The sequence below is a fragment of the Pleurodeles waltl genome, chromosome 12 (genome assembly GCF_031143425.1).
Source record: "Pleurodeles waltl isolate 20211129_DDA chromosome 12, aPleWal1.hap1.20221129, whole genome shotgun sequence".
In the NCBI taxonomy this organism is placed as follows: domain Eukaryota; kingdom Metazoa; phylum Chordata; class Amphibia; order Caudata; family Salamandridae; genus Pleurodeles; species Pleurodeles waltl.
The window spans coordinates 668,473,137-668,490,266 of record NC_090451.1 but is presented as its reverse complement, the minus strand read 5'-3'; the positions used below and the strand labels follow the sequence as shown (position 1 = coordinate 668,490,266).

The 17,130-nt window shown below is 47.0% G+C and overlaps 1 protein-coding gene across 4 annotated transcripts in view; it reads right to left on the bottom strand.

Moving 5' to 3' along the window:
• Positions 1–17,130, bottom strand: part of SETDB1 (SET domain bifurcated histone lysine methyltransferase 1) — a 162,301-nt gene that overhangs the window by 17,602 nt on the left and 127,569 nt on the right. For all 4 annotated transcript variants that reach the window (XM_069218530.1, XM_069218528.1, XM_069218529.1 and 1 more), the window contains exons 17-18: positions 17,066–17,094; positions 864–996 (exon numbers count right to left, since the gene is read on the bottom strand). In XM_069218530.1, the coding sequence (XP_069074631.1) occupies positions 864–996; positions 17,066–17,094 (162 nt within the window). The remainder of the gene's footprint in view (positions 1–863; positions 997–17,065; positions 17,095–17,130) is intronic.

Sequence of the window (17,130 nt, the reverse complement as noted above, 5' to 3'; positions counted from 1 at the left end):
ACTAAATTTTAAACCTAAACTTGTTGTTACAGGTAGAATGAATACTGGAGATCTATCATCCACATGAATCCGTTATTTCCTCTGTTATGTGGCATAGTGTTTTGACAGCCATGTACAATGAAAAATATTAGGGGTCAATGTGAATCACAATGTTATGCTGAAATTTAAGAATGCATTTTGCTTCTGTTACATAGTGAACCAGGAATATACAAAAATTACAAAATTATTTCTAAGAACAACTGAATGATTTCAGAGACTGATAGAATTTCAAGCATATCTGAAGTAATATTCATACTCATAGTAAGTAAAGTCAATCAGGTAAGAACGTTACAGAAAGGCCAACATGGTAACTTACAATACTAAAAAAATGCCTATGAACAATTCACATTCATAATCTAAATTCATGGAATGTAATCTATTGGCCCACTAATCCATATACAAGTACAAAGAACCATCAACTTTACTTACTCACCAGATTCATTTCCTATATTCAGGAAAATCGGCAACTCTGTTAAGCGTAGACCACGACAACAAGAAAAGCCTTAATATAGCAAGGCTATTTACCTGCCTATTTTTGGCCTCTATAATGTATTGGTGCCTTCCTAATTTTTATCGTAATATACTTCTAAAGATAGCTACACAGTAATGTAGTGTCTTGAGAGTTAGAACAGGATGTGGCACTCAAAAGTCAATCCCCTGAAAAATTGTAACCACATCGCTGGCTCACTCTTCTGTGCTTTCAAGTAATATAACCCATTTTTTTTATTTAAGGCGAAGAAGCTTAGAGTTAGCTGATAAATTTAAGACAAACCATAAGGAATCAGCACTAAAACGATTGGCACGGAGGCTTGGGTAACACTCACATCATTGTTGGGCTGTGAGACAGAAGAGTGTCTTCTGTTCTGGTGCATAGTGGTTTTGCTGGGTGGCCTTTTAATTCCCTCAGGTTTCGCTGGAGCTGGGTTGTAGCCGTACATCCTACTGCTATCCCCGACCCTAAATAAAGAAAAGACTTGTCGTATGTGTAGGCAGCAACAAATCTGACTCTTTATCTGAGACTAGTATGTACGAGACGGACAAACAATAGACACAAAATTTGGACAAAACCAATCTCGAAGAAGTCAGGGTAAATTACTCCTCTCTCCCTCCTAATCTAGATTATCTATAAATTACCTGAAAATGTTGATGAGCCAACCGATCTTGACATGCACATTGTGTCCATGCGCAACATGCACAGCATTTATAATGCATTAGAGAAATTTAAAATCAGTTAAAAAAACATCTATCTGCTGTGCTAAGGATCACCACAAATCTAAAGTAAATTTTGTTTGCTTAAATAAACTGCATGAAACTTTTTGCATCTTAAAAACAGAAGGAAATGTGTAAAGGTGGCTCTGTGCTTGTGGGTTAGGAGTCGGAAAATGTGACAAGGGAATAAACAAAAAAAAAAAAATATGGAATACACCATTGTCATCCAAGGAAAAAACAAGATGCCGCGAACAGGATAAATATCAGTATGAAATAAACATGTCAGCTCCCAAAGAATGGGCAGAGCTTTAGTGCAGCAAGAAAGGGGGCATGGCCAAGCCAGAGACCAATATGGCCGCGCAGCATTGAAGCTCCGAGCTGGGTCGGCGATCCAACATGCAGCTGCCTCAATCTCATGCGATCTGCGATGCCAGGGGTGTCACATTCTAGCTACCCCCAATCGTACCTGCTCTAGCCCATTTAACTCCATGACAAGCCTCTGCACATGGTAAATCCTTGCGTGGTGTGGCCGAGGCCCGTCGTGGCTCCTAGAAGCCCTGCAGTGGCATAGGCTGCGGGTGGGCTTGGGAGTGGGGCCACAGCTTCACAGTCTACGCCCACCTGCTGCAGCTAAAACCTATAGCAGCACAAGATGCAAAAAGGATCCGCCCAGCGCTGAAACTGCCCACCTGCAAAGACCAGTGGCGGCAGGCGCGAGGCGGACTGCTGCATCTGTTCTGGGTGCAAGCAGGCAGCCCAGAGGCCGTGGACTGCGCTGCCGCCCTGGACCTCCCTGAGGCTGTAGGGCGTGGGTGTTCTCTACCCAACCTTGGTGCTGCCCCGGGTGAGCTGCTGCGAGGCCCTGCTGGCTGGACGTTGGCTGAGGCCCTGTGGTACGTCCTGTCTCGCTGCGAGCCCTGTGGTCTGGGACCTGCGGTTTCTCCACTGTGCTAAGTTCTACTGCCCTGGCTGCGCTGTGTGAATGCTCTGGGATCAGGCCCCTGCTACCCCAGTGTTCTAGTTACTGCACATGAGGTTGGGGTGAGCTCCCTGAACACACTGGTGCTCTTCAACTGGGGGGAAATCGTCCCACCCAGTGTATGGTGAACTACATTACTGATGTCCTGCCCACATGCTGCCCGCTATTGCCAAGGCTCCACCTGTGGACGCCTAGCGCCCTCGGAGTGACTCTCCCCTGCCTTGAATTATTGGCCGCAAGCAAGTACATATTTTCCGGAATAGCGGCACAGAATATGCCACTGCCGGCTTCCTGACTGCTCCCCTGCATTGCTCCGCCTCTGGGTGACCCCCCTCCCATTGGACACACCATATGGGGTGTGGCGACCCCAAATAGCGTAAATTGACATTTGACTCTACCCTAACCCCGAGGCTGCAGCCTTCGAACTCTACGGTGGAGGAATCCCCTCACTCCCTGACTATTAGTACTGATGGCGCTGATGCTATAATGGCAGGCTGGCTTCCAGACGATTGACACCTGCTTTGATGCCCTTGGTGCCCGCCTGGATCAGATGGGTGAGTGGTTAGACTGCCACGTGCCTGGACAGAGTTGAGCTTGAAGCTCATTCATGCCAGAATAATAGTCGCATTTCTGGAATTGCTGAAACCACCAACATGGGCCAGTCTGATATTTTTGTAGAGAAGCTACTTACTGACCTCTTTGGACATGCGGCCTTCACAGACCCCTTCTTTGTGGAACGCGCACATAGATCCTTGGGCCTGCTTAGGAGCACCCCGCCATCCAACTGTCAGACACCTACTAAACTTCCCCCAACTGGATACTGCTCTTCAGCTAGCCAGATAACAGGCCTCTCTCCAATACAGGGATCCACAATCTCCATATTTCCTGATTCATGATCGCTGTTCAGGAGGCCAGACGCCAGTTTGCAGATTCCAAGGCGGCTCTTCTTAAGCAGGGCCTGAAATATGCTATGCTATAATCCGCTTGTCTCTGAGTGGAGGTAAACAGCCAGCAACATATCTACACCAATCCTGCTGAAGAAATCAAGCTTTGTAAGCAACATTGAAAATGCAATTCTCCTTTAGGTAATCGTTTCCCGAGACGCTCCCCACTTACCATGCCACACCTACCAGCAAATACACCCCCCTAACTGCCTTGATGTCCACAGATGAGCCTACTGGGCGACCTACCATTCCTCAAAACTGGCACCCGGACATTGAGCTTATCTCTCCTCAATAAATATTTGACATCATACCACTGTCTTCAGAGACTTTGCAGCCTCACATTTAATTGCTACTGTGTACTCAAGGAGCTTGCCCTGTTTATGGCGTTGTCACTGCCCCGAGGCGAACGACTGATGGCATTCTTATGTTTATGTTGTTTCGTATTGGGATCCACCAGTAATGGGTTACTGGTGTGGGGTTTGTCTGCTATTGATTCTGATTTTGTCTTTGCTGCTCTGTTCTTTTCAGACGCACCTCACCTACTTTGCTGCATCCACATTCTTGCACCATGTCCCTTCATTCTGAACGTCTTCCTATCTCCCTATGTCCTCTAGGAAAGTAGAACTCCGTTGTCTGACATGGGACATTCAGGGACTCAGCAATCCCCGTAATGGGAAACAAGTCTTGGTGTACCTTGCCAGACATCATATCACACTTGCATTTTTGCTGGAAACGCACCTTTCTCCCCAAGATGACTAAGTTTGCCCACCCCTGGGGTCCGAATGTTTACTTTTCTGTTTACAGTACTTACTCCTGTGGTGTCTTCGAACTGATTCATAAACCACTACCCTATATATATTACACTCACATTGCTGATGAGGAGGGGAGATATATCCTAGTATCGGGCACAGTCTCAGGCAGAGCAATCCTGTTTGTCAATGTTTATGCTCCGAATGCTAGCAGACCTGAGTTCTACCATCCACTCACAACTTTGATTTCCCGTTTGCTTGATGACCACTTTCATCTTGGTGGTGACTAACACCTCACTACACCCCGCCCTCTGTCTCCACTGGGCTACCCATTGGTGTTAAACCACGTTCTCTGCGCACTTTACAAGAACTCTTAGACCTCCATCATCTTTCGGATGTGTGACGCACACAGTCTCCTCATGCTAAAGGATTCACTTTCTATTTCGCCCTCAATGACTCGTGGTCTCGTCTGGAATACTGGTTTACACCCCTAAATCTACTTTGTTTGCAGGAGGTGACGCACATTTCCACACGCTCTCCAATCCCTAAAAGGTGGTGATTCCCAGAATTTGCGTTCCAAAACTCTGTCTTCTGATCGGACGTTCTTGCAAATATTAACAAAATTAACAAATTCTCCTCCTTGAATTCGGGCCTCTGTTTCCAAACAGGTTACCTTATAGGAGGACTTTAAAGTTTATTTCAGGGGTGTCTGCATTTCCATCCATTATGGAAATTCAAAGAGTATATGCAATAACTTGGCTCAAGTGGAACGGGACCTGCAGGCTAATGACTCTGCCACCTGTAGGGTCACCCAAACATCAGTGCTGCTCAAGCGATCACTTTGCCTACTGGAATTTTATGATTTACCAGATCAAGAAGTGTCCGTTCTTAGCAAATACGCCCATGCCCAATGCTATGAAGAGGGGGACCGCCCGGTCCGTACTCTGGCCCACCTTCTGCAGCCCAGTTACCAGGCCACATAGATCACTACCCTGTGAGCAGATGAAGGCACTGTCATATTGAATGACGACAATATACTCAACTATTACTGAACCCTGTACATTTTGCAATGCACAGACGTAGCTGAGGAGATCACTTCCTACTTGTCTGAGATTGCCATGGTCTGGCTCTCAACTGGTCAGCAGCAATTCCTCAAAGCCCCCATTACACAGGAGGAAATCTCCCAGGCCACTGATGCCCTCAGAGGATCAAAAGACCCAAGTCTTGATGCCTTACTGGGCACTTCCATAAAGCCATTGAATCTTTCAAAACTCTGTGCCGAAGCCCTCGAGGATGGTTCTCTCCCCTTTACCCAGCAGGAAGCTCTCATTACCCGGCTTCTCAAGCGTGGCAAGCCTCTGCACCTTTGCACGTCATACAGGCCTATATCGCTACTCAACTACGATAGTAAAAGGTGATAGCAATGCGACTTGCGATCCTTATGGAACAATGGCTACTACCCGACACTCCCCTAAACACCCCTAAATTGAGTTTTAGGTGGCCCCCTGACAACAGGACTTAAGATTAGTCTGCCTGCAGAAGAAGGAAGGACAAAGAAGAGCCCAGAATGTGAGAACTGAGAATCAGCAACTGACAGCACCAACCCCTCCAGTCTGTCTGCTGTCCCAGACAGCTGCACGGACCCGGCTCATCCAGAAAGCAGTGCCTCCTCTAAAGGCTGTAGAGGAGTGACTCATGACTTCAACTGGCCAGCAACATATCCCTTGGAGTAGAGGAGCTACTTCCCTGCATGTTGAAGGCACCAAATGGACCAAAACGAGAGCCTCTGCCAGCGCGACCCCGCTGAACAAAGCTTCATTGCACACAAGCCCCCCAAGCCTGAGTTTCCATGAACCGACCGTGGCCTTAAAGCACAAATCCCCTCAAGAGCTGAGCCCCATCTTGGATTTAGCCAGACTGGCCCATCTAGTCCCCGCCCGCAGCCTGTATCTGCAGAAAAGCTGGAACTGCGATAACCTCTTGAACACCATGACCCGATGCCTGAAAGCACAACTGTACCTGTGCCCCACAGCCTGAGGAGTGGACAAGAGGTGCCCATGAGGTCCTGAGACCCCCAACAGGTGAGCTCCCTTTTGTCTTTGGCCAGACTGGTCCCCCAGTGCCTCCCACAGCTCGACCCGCTGAAGAAATCAACACTGCAGCTGAGCCCGAGTTCTGATGGATCAGCGGTGTCCCTACGTGCCCAGGAATCTCAAGGACTGAGACCCCTGAGGGTTTGCCAGACTGCCACACAGTCCCTGCTTGCAGCCTGTATCACAGGACCGTTTTCCCTTTGAAATCAACGGGGCACCTGATGCTGAAAAGCACCTCCGCACGTAGACACCCCTGTGTCCCCGAAGGTAACCTGTTAGTCTGCCTTGGACCTTGCCCCATACTTACCTTAACTCCAGAAGACTGGTCCTGTAAATCGCTGCTAAGTATCCATATGAGTATACATGCTTTTCGCTATAGGATAACCATTACCGCATTAGAGCCAATACGAGTGTATTTTCTGTATTTTTCAACACTGCTAACTTAAAAAGTCCTTATCCAACCATGGAGTTCTTGGTGTAAAAATATGTATAAAAATATGTATTATTTTTCTAAATTAGTTCTTGCATGCGTGTCCCATTTGTTGACTCTGTGTGTGTTCAACAAATGCTTAACACTGGCATCTAATAAACCTAAACTGCTCAGCCACACTACCACAAAAAAGAGCATTTCAGGATTATTAATTTTAAACCCTGTAAACTAATGAGGGTCTCCTGGACTATCTGCAGTGCTCCCTTACATTGGTACACTACATGGATAGCCAGCTTCCTACACATAACATTTCACAAGTTTAATTGCGAAGTGGGTTTGTATAAACTACAAGAGAACTTGTGGCAACAAACAGAGGCAGAATAATGGTCAGACGTTTGTGGGATGCTGTGGAAAATGCCGTCCGGTTTCAAAGGTCTGGAGATCTATCTCAAAATTGCCTTGAATAAGTAAGATTAACCTTCTAAAGTTTTTTTCCTTTCCCTGCTGCTCGATCACTGAATATGCTGCATTCTCACTCTTTCTTCTCCCCCATTTATCCACTGTCTCTAATCTAACAAAGCACTATTCAAATGCAGGTGCAAACGGCTAAACGCACTGTGCGTTTGACCTTGAAAAACCAGGTGAAAAAACAAAATGGCCAAAGAAGAATAATTGACCATGAATATATGATGGTAAACATAGAAACACACCATGATGTGTGTTGGTTATTATGTTTTGAACAAGACTGTTCTGAGGTGGGCAGATGTTAAACACGCTTAAAGAATATTAACGTTTTTCTACTGTAGCGTAGAATTAAGAACCAACAGTATGTGCATTTACCTTTAACTAATACGGTCAGGAAGATTACGTTTTTTTAAATGGGATTCATGATGCACCATGTAGGTCACCCTATCTTCAAATTCTTTAAAGGTCTCTATTAGTACACAGCAGGCGTTAAACTTCTGTTTTATGAACTGGACTGAGTGGCACAGGACTTCATTATAAGATAAGGGACAGGAATGGAGAGGAGGCTCCAGGGAGGCACCCGCAGCACCTCTTGAACATGTGTCATGGTTAGGAACATTTGGATGACTATTTCACCAAAAGTCTTGGAAAGGAACAAGGGGACAAACGTGTCTAAAGGGGAATACATTTCGATTAACTGACCATTAATGCTGTAGTGGTGAATGATACAGTTACACACTGGATGATTGTCACTGGCGATCATCGTTTTTTTTTTTTTTCACTGCCCCAAGGAGTTTTGTTTGTGATATCGAAAAGTCGTAGTCACCTGTGAGCTGTCTGTATTTCATACATAGTGAAAGAAACAATACAGTGAAATCTGTCCTGCTGTTAAGAGCTAACGCTACCTACTTCATAACATGACTACCTCTGACACTTGTAATATCCTGCGCCTTCCAATGGGAGGAAATGCAACACCACATAGTGTGGGAATGTAGGACAACCATTCTAAAATTTCACTTCATGGTCAAGCACCATCACCAAGTAGTCCCTTATCAGAGGTTCTACCCTTGTCCTCCCCTACTCTGATATGAGAGAGAAATTATTGTGCTTGTTTGCAGATCCCTACATTTCCACACTTCAACAGATAGCTAATGCAACCTCTTATAGCGCTGTAATAAAATGATTTGGTGTTACTCAAACAGAATGCTACTAGTTTTATGGTCCAAAAAAGTGATGCCTCACTCAATCACTTAATGGCTGCTCCAGATCTACCATTTATGTTTGTTCCCACATCAGATATGTGTCTGGGACAATACTTTTTTGCAAATCCCTTATGTAAACAAACTACAGCTGTAGATCTCACAACAACTCAACCCAGTGTATTTGACTTGTCTCTCCTGCATACATTATTCCATTAGTTTCCTTTTTACTGACGGGTTGGCTCATAATTCCCTGCAACGTACATGTTTCTGCTTTTGTGACAGGCAAAGGAGACCTCATTCACCCATTGCCAATTGTCTAAGTCTGCTCCAGTCAGCTATTCTCCAAGTCTGCCTTATATTGAAAATGTCACTTACCCAGTGTACATCTGTTCGTGGCATCAGTCGCAGTAGATTCGCATGTTCTGCAATAGCTCGCCATCTGGTGTTGGGCCGGAGTGTTACAAGTTGTTTTTCTTCGAAGAAGTCTTTCGAGTCACGGGACCGAGTGACTCCTCCTTTTGTCTCCATTGCGCATGGGCGTCGACTCCATCTTCGATTGTTTTTCCCCGCAGAGGGTGAGGAAGGAGTTGAATTGTAGTAATAGTGCCCATGCAATGGAGTGACTAAGTATACACCTATTTAAGGTTGAGATGATACATATATAAATAATTGAAGGTAACTTCCAAACTGCTACAGGCTCCCGGGGAGGCGGGTGGGCACATGCGAATCTACTGCGACTGATGCCACGAACAGATGTACACTGGGTAAGTGACATTTTCAGTTCGATGGCATCTGTCGCTGTAGATACGCATGTTCTGCATAGACTAGTAAGCAGTTATTTCCCCAAAAGCGGTGGATCAGCCTGTAGGAGTGGAAGTAGTCTGAAATAACGTCCTTAATACAGCTTGACCTACTGTGGCTTGTTGTGCGGATAACACGTCTACACAGTAGTGCTTGGTGAATGTGTGAGGCGTAGACCATGTGGCTGCCTTACATATTTCTTGCATTGGGATGTTTCCTAGAAAGGCCATGGTAGCACCTTTCTTTCTGGTTGAGTGTGCCCTTGGTGTAATGGGCAGCTGTCGTTTAGCTTTAAGGTAGCAGATTTGGATGCATTTAACTATCCATCTGGCTATACCTTGTTTTGAAATTGGGTTTCCTGCATGAGGTTTTTGAAATGCAATAAAGAGTTGTTTAGTCTTTCTGATGTTCTTTGTTCTGTCAATGTAATACATCAATGCTCTTTTGACATCTAATGTATGTAGTGCCCTTTCAGCTACGGTATCTGGCTGTGGAAAGAACACTGGAAGTTCCACTGTTTGATTTAGATGGAACGGTGAAATAACCTTTGGCAAAAATTTAGGATTGGTCCTTAGGACGACTTTATTTTTGTGTAGTTGTATAAAAGGTTCCTGTATAGTAAACGCCTGAATCTCGCTTACTCTTCTCAGGGAAGTAATGGCGATGAGAAATGCCACCTTCCAGGTTAGGAACTGTATGTCGCAGGAGTGCATGGGTTCAAAAGGTGGACCCATAAGTCTAGTTAGGACAACATTTAGGTTCCATGAAGGAACAGGTGGTGTTCTTGGTGGTATAATTCTCCTAAGGCCCTCCATGAATGCTTTAATGACTGGTATTTTATATAGGGAAGTTGAATAGGTAGTCTGCAGGTATGCAGATATTGCTGCAAGGTGAATCTTAATGGAAGAGAAAGCTAGGTTAGATTTTTGTAAGTGAAGCAAGTAACCCACTACGTGTTCTGGAGTTGTGTGTAATGGTTGTATTTGATTAATATGGCAGTAGCAAACAAACCTCTTCCATTTACTTGCATAGCAGTGCCTGGTGGATGGCCTTCTTGCTTGTTTTATGACTTCCATACATTCTTGGGTAAGTTGTAAGTGCCCGAATTGTAGGATTTCAGGAGCCAGATTGCTAGATTCAGCGATGCTGGATCTGGGTGTCTGATCTTTTGGTTGTGCTGTGTCAACAGATCTGGCCTGTTGGGCAATTTGATGCAGGGTACCACTGATAGGTCTAGCAGCGTTGTGTACCAGGGTTGCCTTGCCCAAGTTGGTGCTATCAATATGAGTTTGAGTTTGCTTTGACTGAGTTTGTTTACCAGGTAAGGAAGGAGAGGGAGAGGAGGAAAAGCGTAAGCAAATATCCCTGACCAGTTCATCCATAGGGCATTGCCTTGGGATTGTTTGTGTGGGTACCTGGATGCGAAGTTTTGGCATTTTGCGTTCTCCCTTGTCGCAAACAAGTCTATCTGAGGTGTTCCCCAGAGTTTGAAATAAGTGTTCAGAATTTGGGGGTGAATTTCCCATTCGTGGACCTGTTGGTGATCTCGAGAGAGATTGTCTGCGAGTTGATTTTGTATCCCTGGTATAAACTGTGCAATTAGGCGAATTTGGTTGTGAATTGCCCAATGCCAAATTTTTTGTGCTAGCAGGCTTAACTGCGTGGAGTGCGTCCCTCCCTGCTTGTTTAGATAATACATTGTTGTCATGTTGTCTGTTTTGACGAGAATGTATTTGTGAACTATTATTGGTTGGAAAGCTTTTAGTGCTTGAAAAACTGCTAGAAGTTCTAGGTGATTGATATGCAGTTTTGTTTGATGTACATTCCATTGTCCTTGTATGCTGTGTTGATCGAGGTGTGCTCCCCACCCTGTCATGGAAGCATCTGTTGTTATTACGTATTGTGGCACTGGGTCTTGGAAAGGCCGCCCCTTGTTTAAATTTATGTTGTTCCACCACAGAAGCGAGAGGTAAGTTTGGCGGTCTATTAACACCAGATCTAGAAGGTGACCCTGTGCTTGAGACCACTGTGATGCTAGGCACTGTTGTAAGGGCCTCATGTGCAGTCTTGCGTTTGGGACAATGGCTATGCATGATGACATCATGCCTAGGAGTTGTAATACCATCTTTGCTTGTATTTTTTGTGTTGGATACATGCGTTGTATGATGGTGTTGAAATTTTGAATTCTTTGTAGACTTCTTGTAGTGTGACCATGTGGAAGTGGTCTGATTTGATGAAAGTGTTTACTACTCTGAGGTCTAGGATTGGTCTCAGCGTTTTGTCCTTCTTTGGTATCAGAAAGTACAGTGAGTAAACTCCTGTGTTTATTTGTGTGTTTGGCACTAATTCGATTGCATTCTTTTGCAATAGTGCCTGCACTTCTATCTCCAGGAGATTGGAATGGTGTGTTGTTAAATTTTGTGCTTTTGGTGGTATGTTTGGAGGGAATTGTAGAAATTCTATGCAATAACCATGTTGGATAATTGCTAGAACCCAAGTGTCTGTAGTGATTTCCTCCCATGCTTTGTAATAATGACCTATTCTTCCCCCCACTGGTGTTGTGTGGAGGGGGTGAGTGACATGTGAGTCATTGTTTAGTAGTAGGGGTTTTGGGGCTTTGAAATCTCCCTCTATTTCTAGGGAATTGCCCTCCTCTATATTGTCCCCGAAAACCTCCTCTATACTGTCCCTGGTAAGTGGACGGTGTTGCTTGTGAGGTGCTGGCTTGTGTGCTTTGACCCCGAAACCCCCCTCGAAAGGGCGTTTTACGGAATGTGCTGTAATTCCCTCTGCTCTGCGGGGAGTAGAGTGCGCCCATGGCTTTGGCAGTGTCCGTATCTTTTTTGAGTTTCTCAATCGCTGTGTCCACTTCTGGACCGAACAGTTCTTTTTCATTAAAAGGCATATTGAGAACTGCTTGTTGAATCTCTGGTTTAAATCCAGACGTTCGGAGCCATGCATGCCGTCTGATAGTTACAGATGTATTAATTGTCCGTGCAGCTGTATCTGCAGCGTCCATGGAGGAACGTATCTGGTTGTTGGAGATGGTCTGTCCCTCCTGAACCACTTGTTTCGCCCTATTTTGGAAGTCCTTGGGCAGATGTTCAATGAGATGTTGCATCTCGTCCCAGTGGGCTCTGTCATAGCGCGCAAGTAGTGCCTGGGAGTTCGCGATGCGCCACTGGTTTGCAGCTTGTGCTGCGACTCTTTTACCAGCTGCATCGAACTTGCGGCTTTCTTTATCTGGGGGTGGTGCATCTCCAGATGTGTGAGAGTTGGCCCTTTTCCTAGCTGCTCCTACAACAACAGAGTCTGGTGGCAGCTGTGTAGTGATGAAAGCCGGGTCCGTAGGAGGCGGCTTATACTTCTTTTCCACCCTTGGTGTGATTGCCCTACTTTTGACCGGCTCCTTAAATATGTCTTTTGCGTGCCGGAGCATACCAGGGAGCATAGGCAGGCTTTGGTAGGAGCTGTGGGTGGAGGAGAGTGTGTTGAACAAGAAATCATCCTCGACTTGTTCTGAGTGGAGGCTTACGTTATGAAATTGTGCTGCTCTAGCCACCACCTGAGAGTACGCGGTGCTGTCTTCTGGTGGAGATGGCTTTGTAGGGTAGGCCTCCGGGCTGTTATCTGACACTGGGGCGTCGTATAGGTCCCATGCGTCCTGATCTTGGTCACCCTGGCTCATGGTGGTGTGAGCTGGGGAGTGAGATGGAGTTTGTGCTGGTGAAACGTTAATCACGGGCGGAGGAGAGGGTGGTGGTGTAATTCTTTTAACCACTTTTGGTTGTGGTGCTTGTTCCGTCTGGAACTCCAACCTCCTCTTTCTCCTAATGGGGGGAAGGGTGCTTATTTTTCCTGTCCCCTGCTGAATGAAGATACGCTTTTGCGTATGGTCCACATCAGTTGCTTGTAGCTCTTCCTCAAACCTATGCTTTTGCATTTGGGAGGTGTAAGGAAATGCCTCCTTGGCATGGTTGCCCCCTGACTTTTTGCCTTTGCTGATGCTATGTTTACAATTGAAAGTGTGCTGAGGCCTGCTAACCAGGCCCCAGCACCAGTGTTCTTTCCCTAACCTGTACTTTTGTATCCACAATTGGCAGACCCTGGCATCCAGATAAGTCCCTTGTAACTGGTACTTCTAGTACCAAGGGCCCTGATGCCAAGGAAGGTCTCTAAGGGATGCAGCATGTCTTATGCCACCCTGGAGACCTCTCACTCAGCACAGACACACTGCTTGCCAGCTTGTGTGTGCTAGTGAGGACAAACCGAGTAAGTCGACATGGCACTCCCCTCAGGGTGCCATGCCAGCCTCTCACTGCCTATGCAGTATAGGTAAGACACCCCTCTAGCAGGCCTTACAGCCCTAAGGCAGGGTGCACTATACCATAGGTGAGGGTACCAGTGCATGAGCATGGTACCCCTACAGTGTCTAAACAAAACCTTAGACATTGTAAGTGCAGGGTAGTCATAAGAGTATATGGTCTGGGAGTTTGTCAAACACGAACTCCACAGCACCATAATGGCTACACTGAAAACTGGGAAGTTTGGTATCAAACTTCTCAGCACAATAAATGCACACTGATGCCAGTGTACATTTTATTGTAAAATACACCACAGAGGGCACCTTAGAGGTGCCCCCTGAAACTTAACCGACTATCTGTGTAGGCTGACTAGTTTTAGCAGCCTGCCACAAACCGAGACATGTTGCTGGCCCCATGGGGAGAGTGCCTTTGTCACTCTGAGGCCAGTAACAAAGCCTGCACTGGGTGGAGATGCTAACACCTCCCCCAGGCAGGAATTGTCACACCTGGCGGTGAGCCTCAAAGGCTCACCTCCTTTGTGCCAACCCAGCAGGACACTCCAGCTAGTGGAGTTGCCCGCCCCCTCCGGCCAGGCCCCACTTTTGGCGGCAAGGCCGGAGAAAATAATGAGAAAAACAAGGAGGAGTCACTGGCCAGTAAGGACAGCCCCTAAGGTGTCCTGAGCTGAAGTGACTCTGACTTTTAGAAATCCTCCATCTTGCAGATGGAGGATTCCCCCAATAGGGTTAGGATTGTGACCCCCTCCCCTTGGGAGGAGGCACAAAGAGGGTGTACCCACCCTCAGGGCTAGTAGCCATTGGCTACTAACCCCCCAGACCTAAACACGCCCTTAAATTTCGTATTTAAGGGCTACCCTGAACCCTAGAAAATCAGATTCCTGCAACTACAAGAAGAAGGACTGCCTAGCTGAAAACCCCTGCAGAGGAAGACCAGAAGACGACAACTGCCTTGGCTCCAGAAACTCACCGGCCTGTCTCCTGCCTTCCAAAGATCCTGCTCCAGCGACGCCTTCCAAAGGGACCAGCGACCTCGACATCCTCTGAGGACTGCCCCTGCTTCGAAAAGACAAGAAACTCCCGAGGACAGCGGACCTGCTCCAAGAAAGGCTGCAACTTTGTTTCCAGCAGCCTTGAAAGAACCCTGCAAGCTCCCCGCAAGAAGCGTGAGACTTGCAACACTGCACCCGGCGACCCCGACTCGGCTGGTGGAGATCCGACGCCTCAGGAGGGACCCCAGGACTACTCTGATACTGTGAGTACCAAGACCTGTCCCCCCTGAGCCCCCACAGCGCCGCCTGCAGAGGGAATCCCGAGGCTTCCCCTGACCGCGACTCTTTGAACCTAAAGTCCCGACGCCTGGGAGAGACCCTGCACCCGCAGCCCCCAGGACCTGAAGGACCGGACTTTCACTGGAGAAGCGACCCCCAGGAGTCCCTCTCCCTTGCCCAAGTGGAGGTTTCCCCGAGGAATCCCCCCCTTGCCTGCCTGCAGCGCTGAAGAGATCCCGAGATCTCTCATAGACTAACATTGCGAACCCGACGCTTGTTTCTACACTGCACCCGGCCGCCCCCGCGCTGCTGAGGGTGAAATTTCTGTGTGGACTTGTGTCCCCCCCGGTGCCCTACAAAACCCCTCTGGTCTGCCCTCCGAAGACGCGGGTACTTACCTGCAAGCAGACCGGAACCGGGGCACCCCCTTCTCTCCATTCTAGCCTATGTGTTTTGGGCACCACTTTGAACTCTGCACCTGACCGGCCCTGAGCTGCTGGTGTGGTGACTTTGGGGTTGCTCTGAACCCCCAACGGTGGGCTACCTTGGACCAAGAACTGAACCCTGTAAGTGTCCTACTTACCTGGTAAAACTAACAAAAACTTACCTCCCCCAGGAACTGTGAAAATTGCACTAAGTGTCCACTTTTAAAACAGCTATTTGTCAATAACTTGACAAGTATACATGCAATTTTGATGATTTGAAGTTCCTAAAGTACTTACCTGCATTACCTTTCGAACAAGATATTACATGTTAAATTTGAACCTGTGGTTCTTAAAATAAACTAAGAAAAGATATTTTTCTATACACAAACCTATTGGCTGGATTTGTCTCTGAGTGTGTGTACCTCATTTATTGTCTATGTGTATGTACAACAAATGCTTAACACTACTCCTTGGATAAGCCTACTGCTCGACCACACTACCACAAAATAGAGCATTAGTATTATCTCTTTTTACCACTATTTTACCTCTAAGGGGAACCCTTGGACTCTGTGCATGCTATTCCTTACTTTGAAATAGCACATACAGAGCCAACTTCCTACAGGAGGTCAGCGAGTGCTCTTCTGTATAAGAGCCTGAAGCTGGGTCGCTTGCAGTTTGTTTCGGCGTCGAAACTTTGTCTGCGTGTTTTTTCGGCTCCGAGGTGACTTTTTTCCTTTTCGGGGCCGAAACCTCTCGGCGTCGATCTGTTTCGGTGCCGCTGTCTCGGCGTCGAGCCGTGTCCACACCGGCATCTCGGTGTCGAGGCTTGTCTCCAGCACTTTCTCGGTCCCGAGAAGGCTGCGTGCCGGTGTCTCGACCGGAGTCGGACGATCTCGGCACTGTTTTGGCCTTTTTCGGTGCCGACGGTCGGTCACCGAATTTATGGGTGGAGCCATGGCCTGGTGGCAGTGGCGTCCCCTGGGCCTTGTAAATGTTTCTTTGTGTGGTTTTCGACGTCTTACTCACGGTTTGTGTGTCGTCGAATCCTTCGGAGTCTGAGTCTTGGATCGAGAAGGTACCTTCTTCTTCCTGTTCCTCGAACTCCCGTTGGGCTGTCGGTGCGGACGCCATTTGAAGTCTTCTGGCTCGACGGTCTCGGAGTGTTTTTCGGGACCGGAACGCACGACAGGCCTCGCAGGTGTCTTCGCTGTGCTCAGGTGACAGGCACAGGTTGCAGACCAAGTGTTGGTCTGTGTAGGGGTATTTATTGTGGCATTTGGGGCAGAAACGGAACGGGGTCCGTTCCATCGGCGTTCTTCAGCACGCGGTCGGGCCGACCAGGCCCCGACGGAGGATCGAAAAACTACCCCGAAGGGCACCGGAGCTCTTCGATCTTCGATGCGGTGTGGAATCTAAGTACGCCGATCCCGAACGCAACAATACCGACGAAAATCTTCCGAAATTAGCTAATTTTCCGTTCCGAAACTCGGAGCGACAGGAACACGTCCGAACCCGATGGCGGAAAAAAAACAATCGAAGATGGAGTCGACGCCCATGCGCAATGGAGACAAAAGGAGGAGTCACTCGGTCCCGTGACTCGAAAGACTTCTTCGAAGAAAAACAACTTGTAACACTCCGGCCCAACACCAGATGGCGAGCTATTGCAGAACATGCGTATCTACAGCGACAGATGCCATCGAACGTTAATTTTCTGATTTCAAGGCAGTGAGGGAAAGGTTTCAGAGTATCTGGCCTTTCAAAAACCCTTTGCTTTCAGTCTATTTCATAAATTAATTTAGCATGCATGAAAACTAGGTTGTTTTTCGGCACTTTAACTATAGAAACGGGCCATGTTCACTGCACACACAAGTAAGATATGGCTTCATCTCCTTACTGATTAACTCGTACAATGAGTGATCATAGGACACTAAGTTTGCTCCCATAACTTTAAACTGGGACATCAAGAGGTGCAGAAGTGTACAATTTGTCGTACAAAACCTTGAACCCATAAGCATCTTCACTAAAATGAATATCTTCTCTGGGGGAATTCGTGGCACATGTTAGCAAAAAATTAACATTAGGCTCTACCACATTCAGCACTTTGACAAGCAACAGCCAAGATTAACTAAAAACCTACCCTGGAAACTTGCTGTGGTCTTCACAGTCCTACAAAATAAAACCAAAGAGATTTAATGGCAGAAT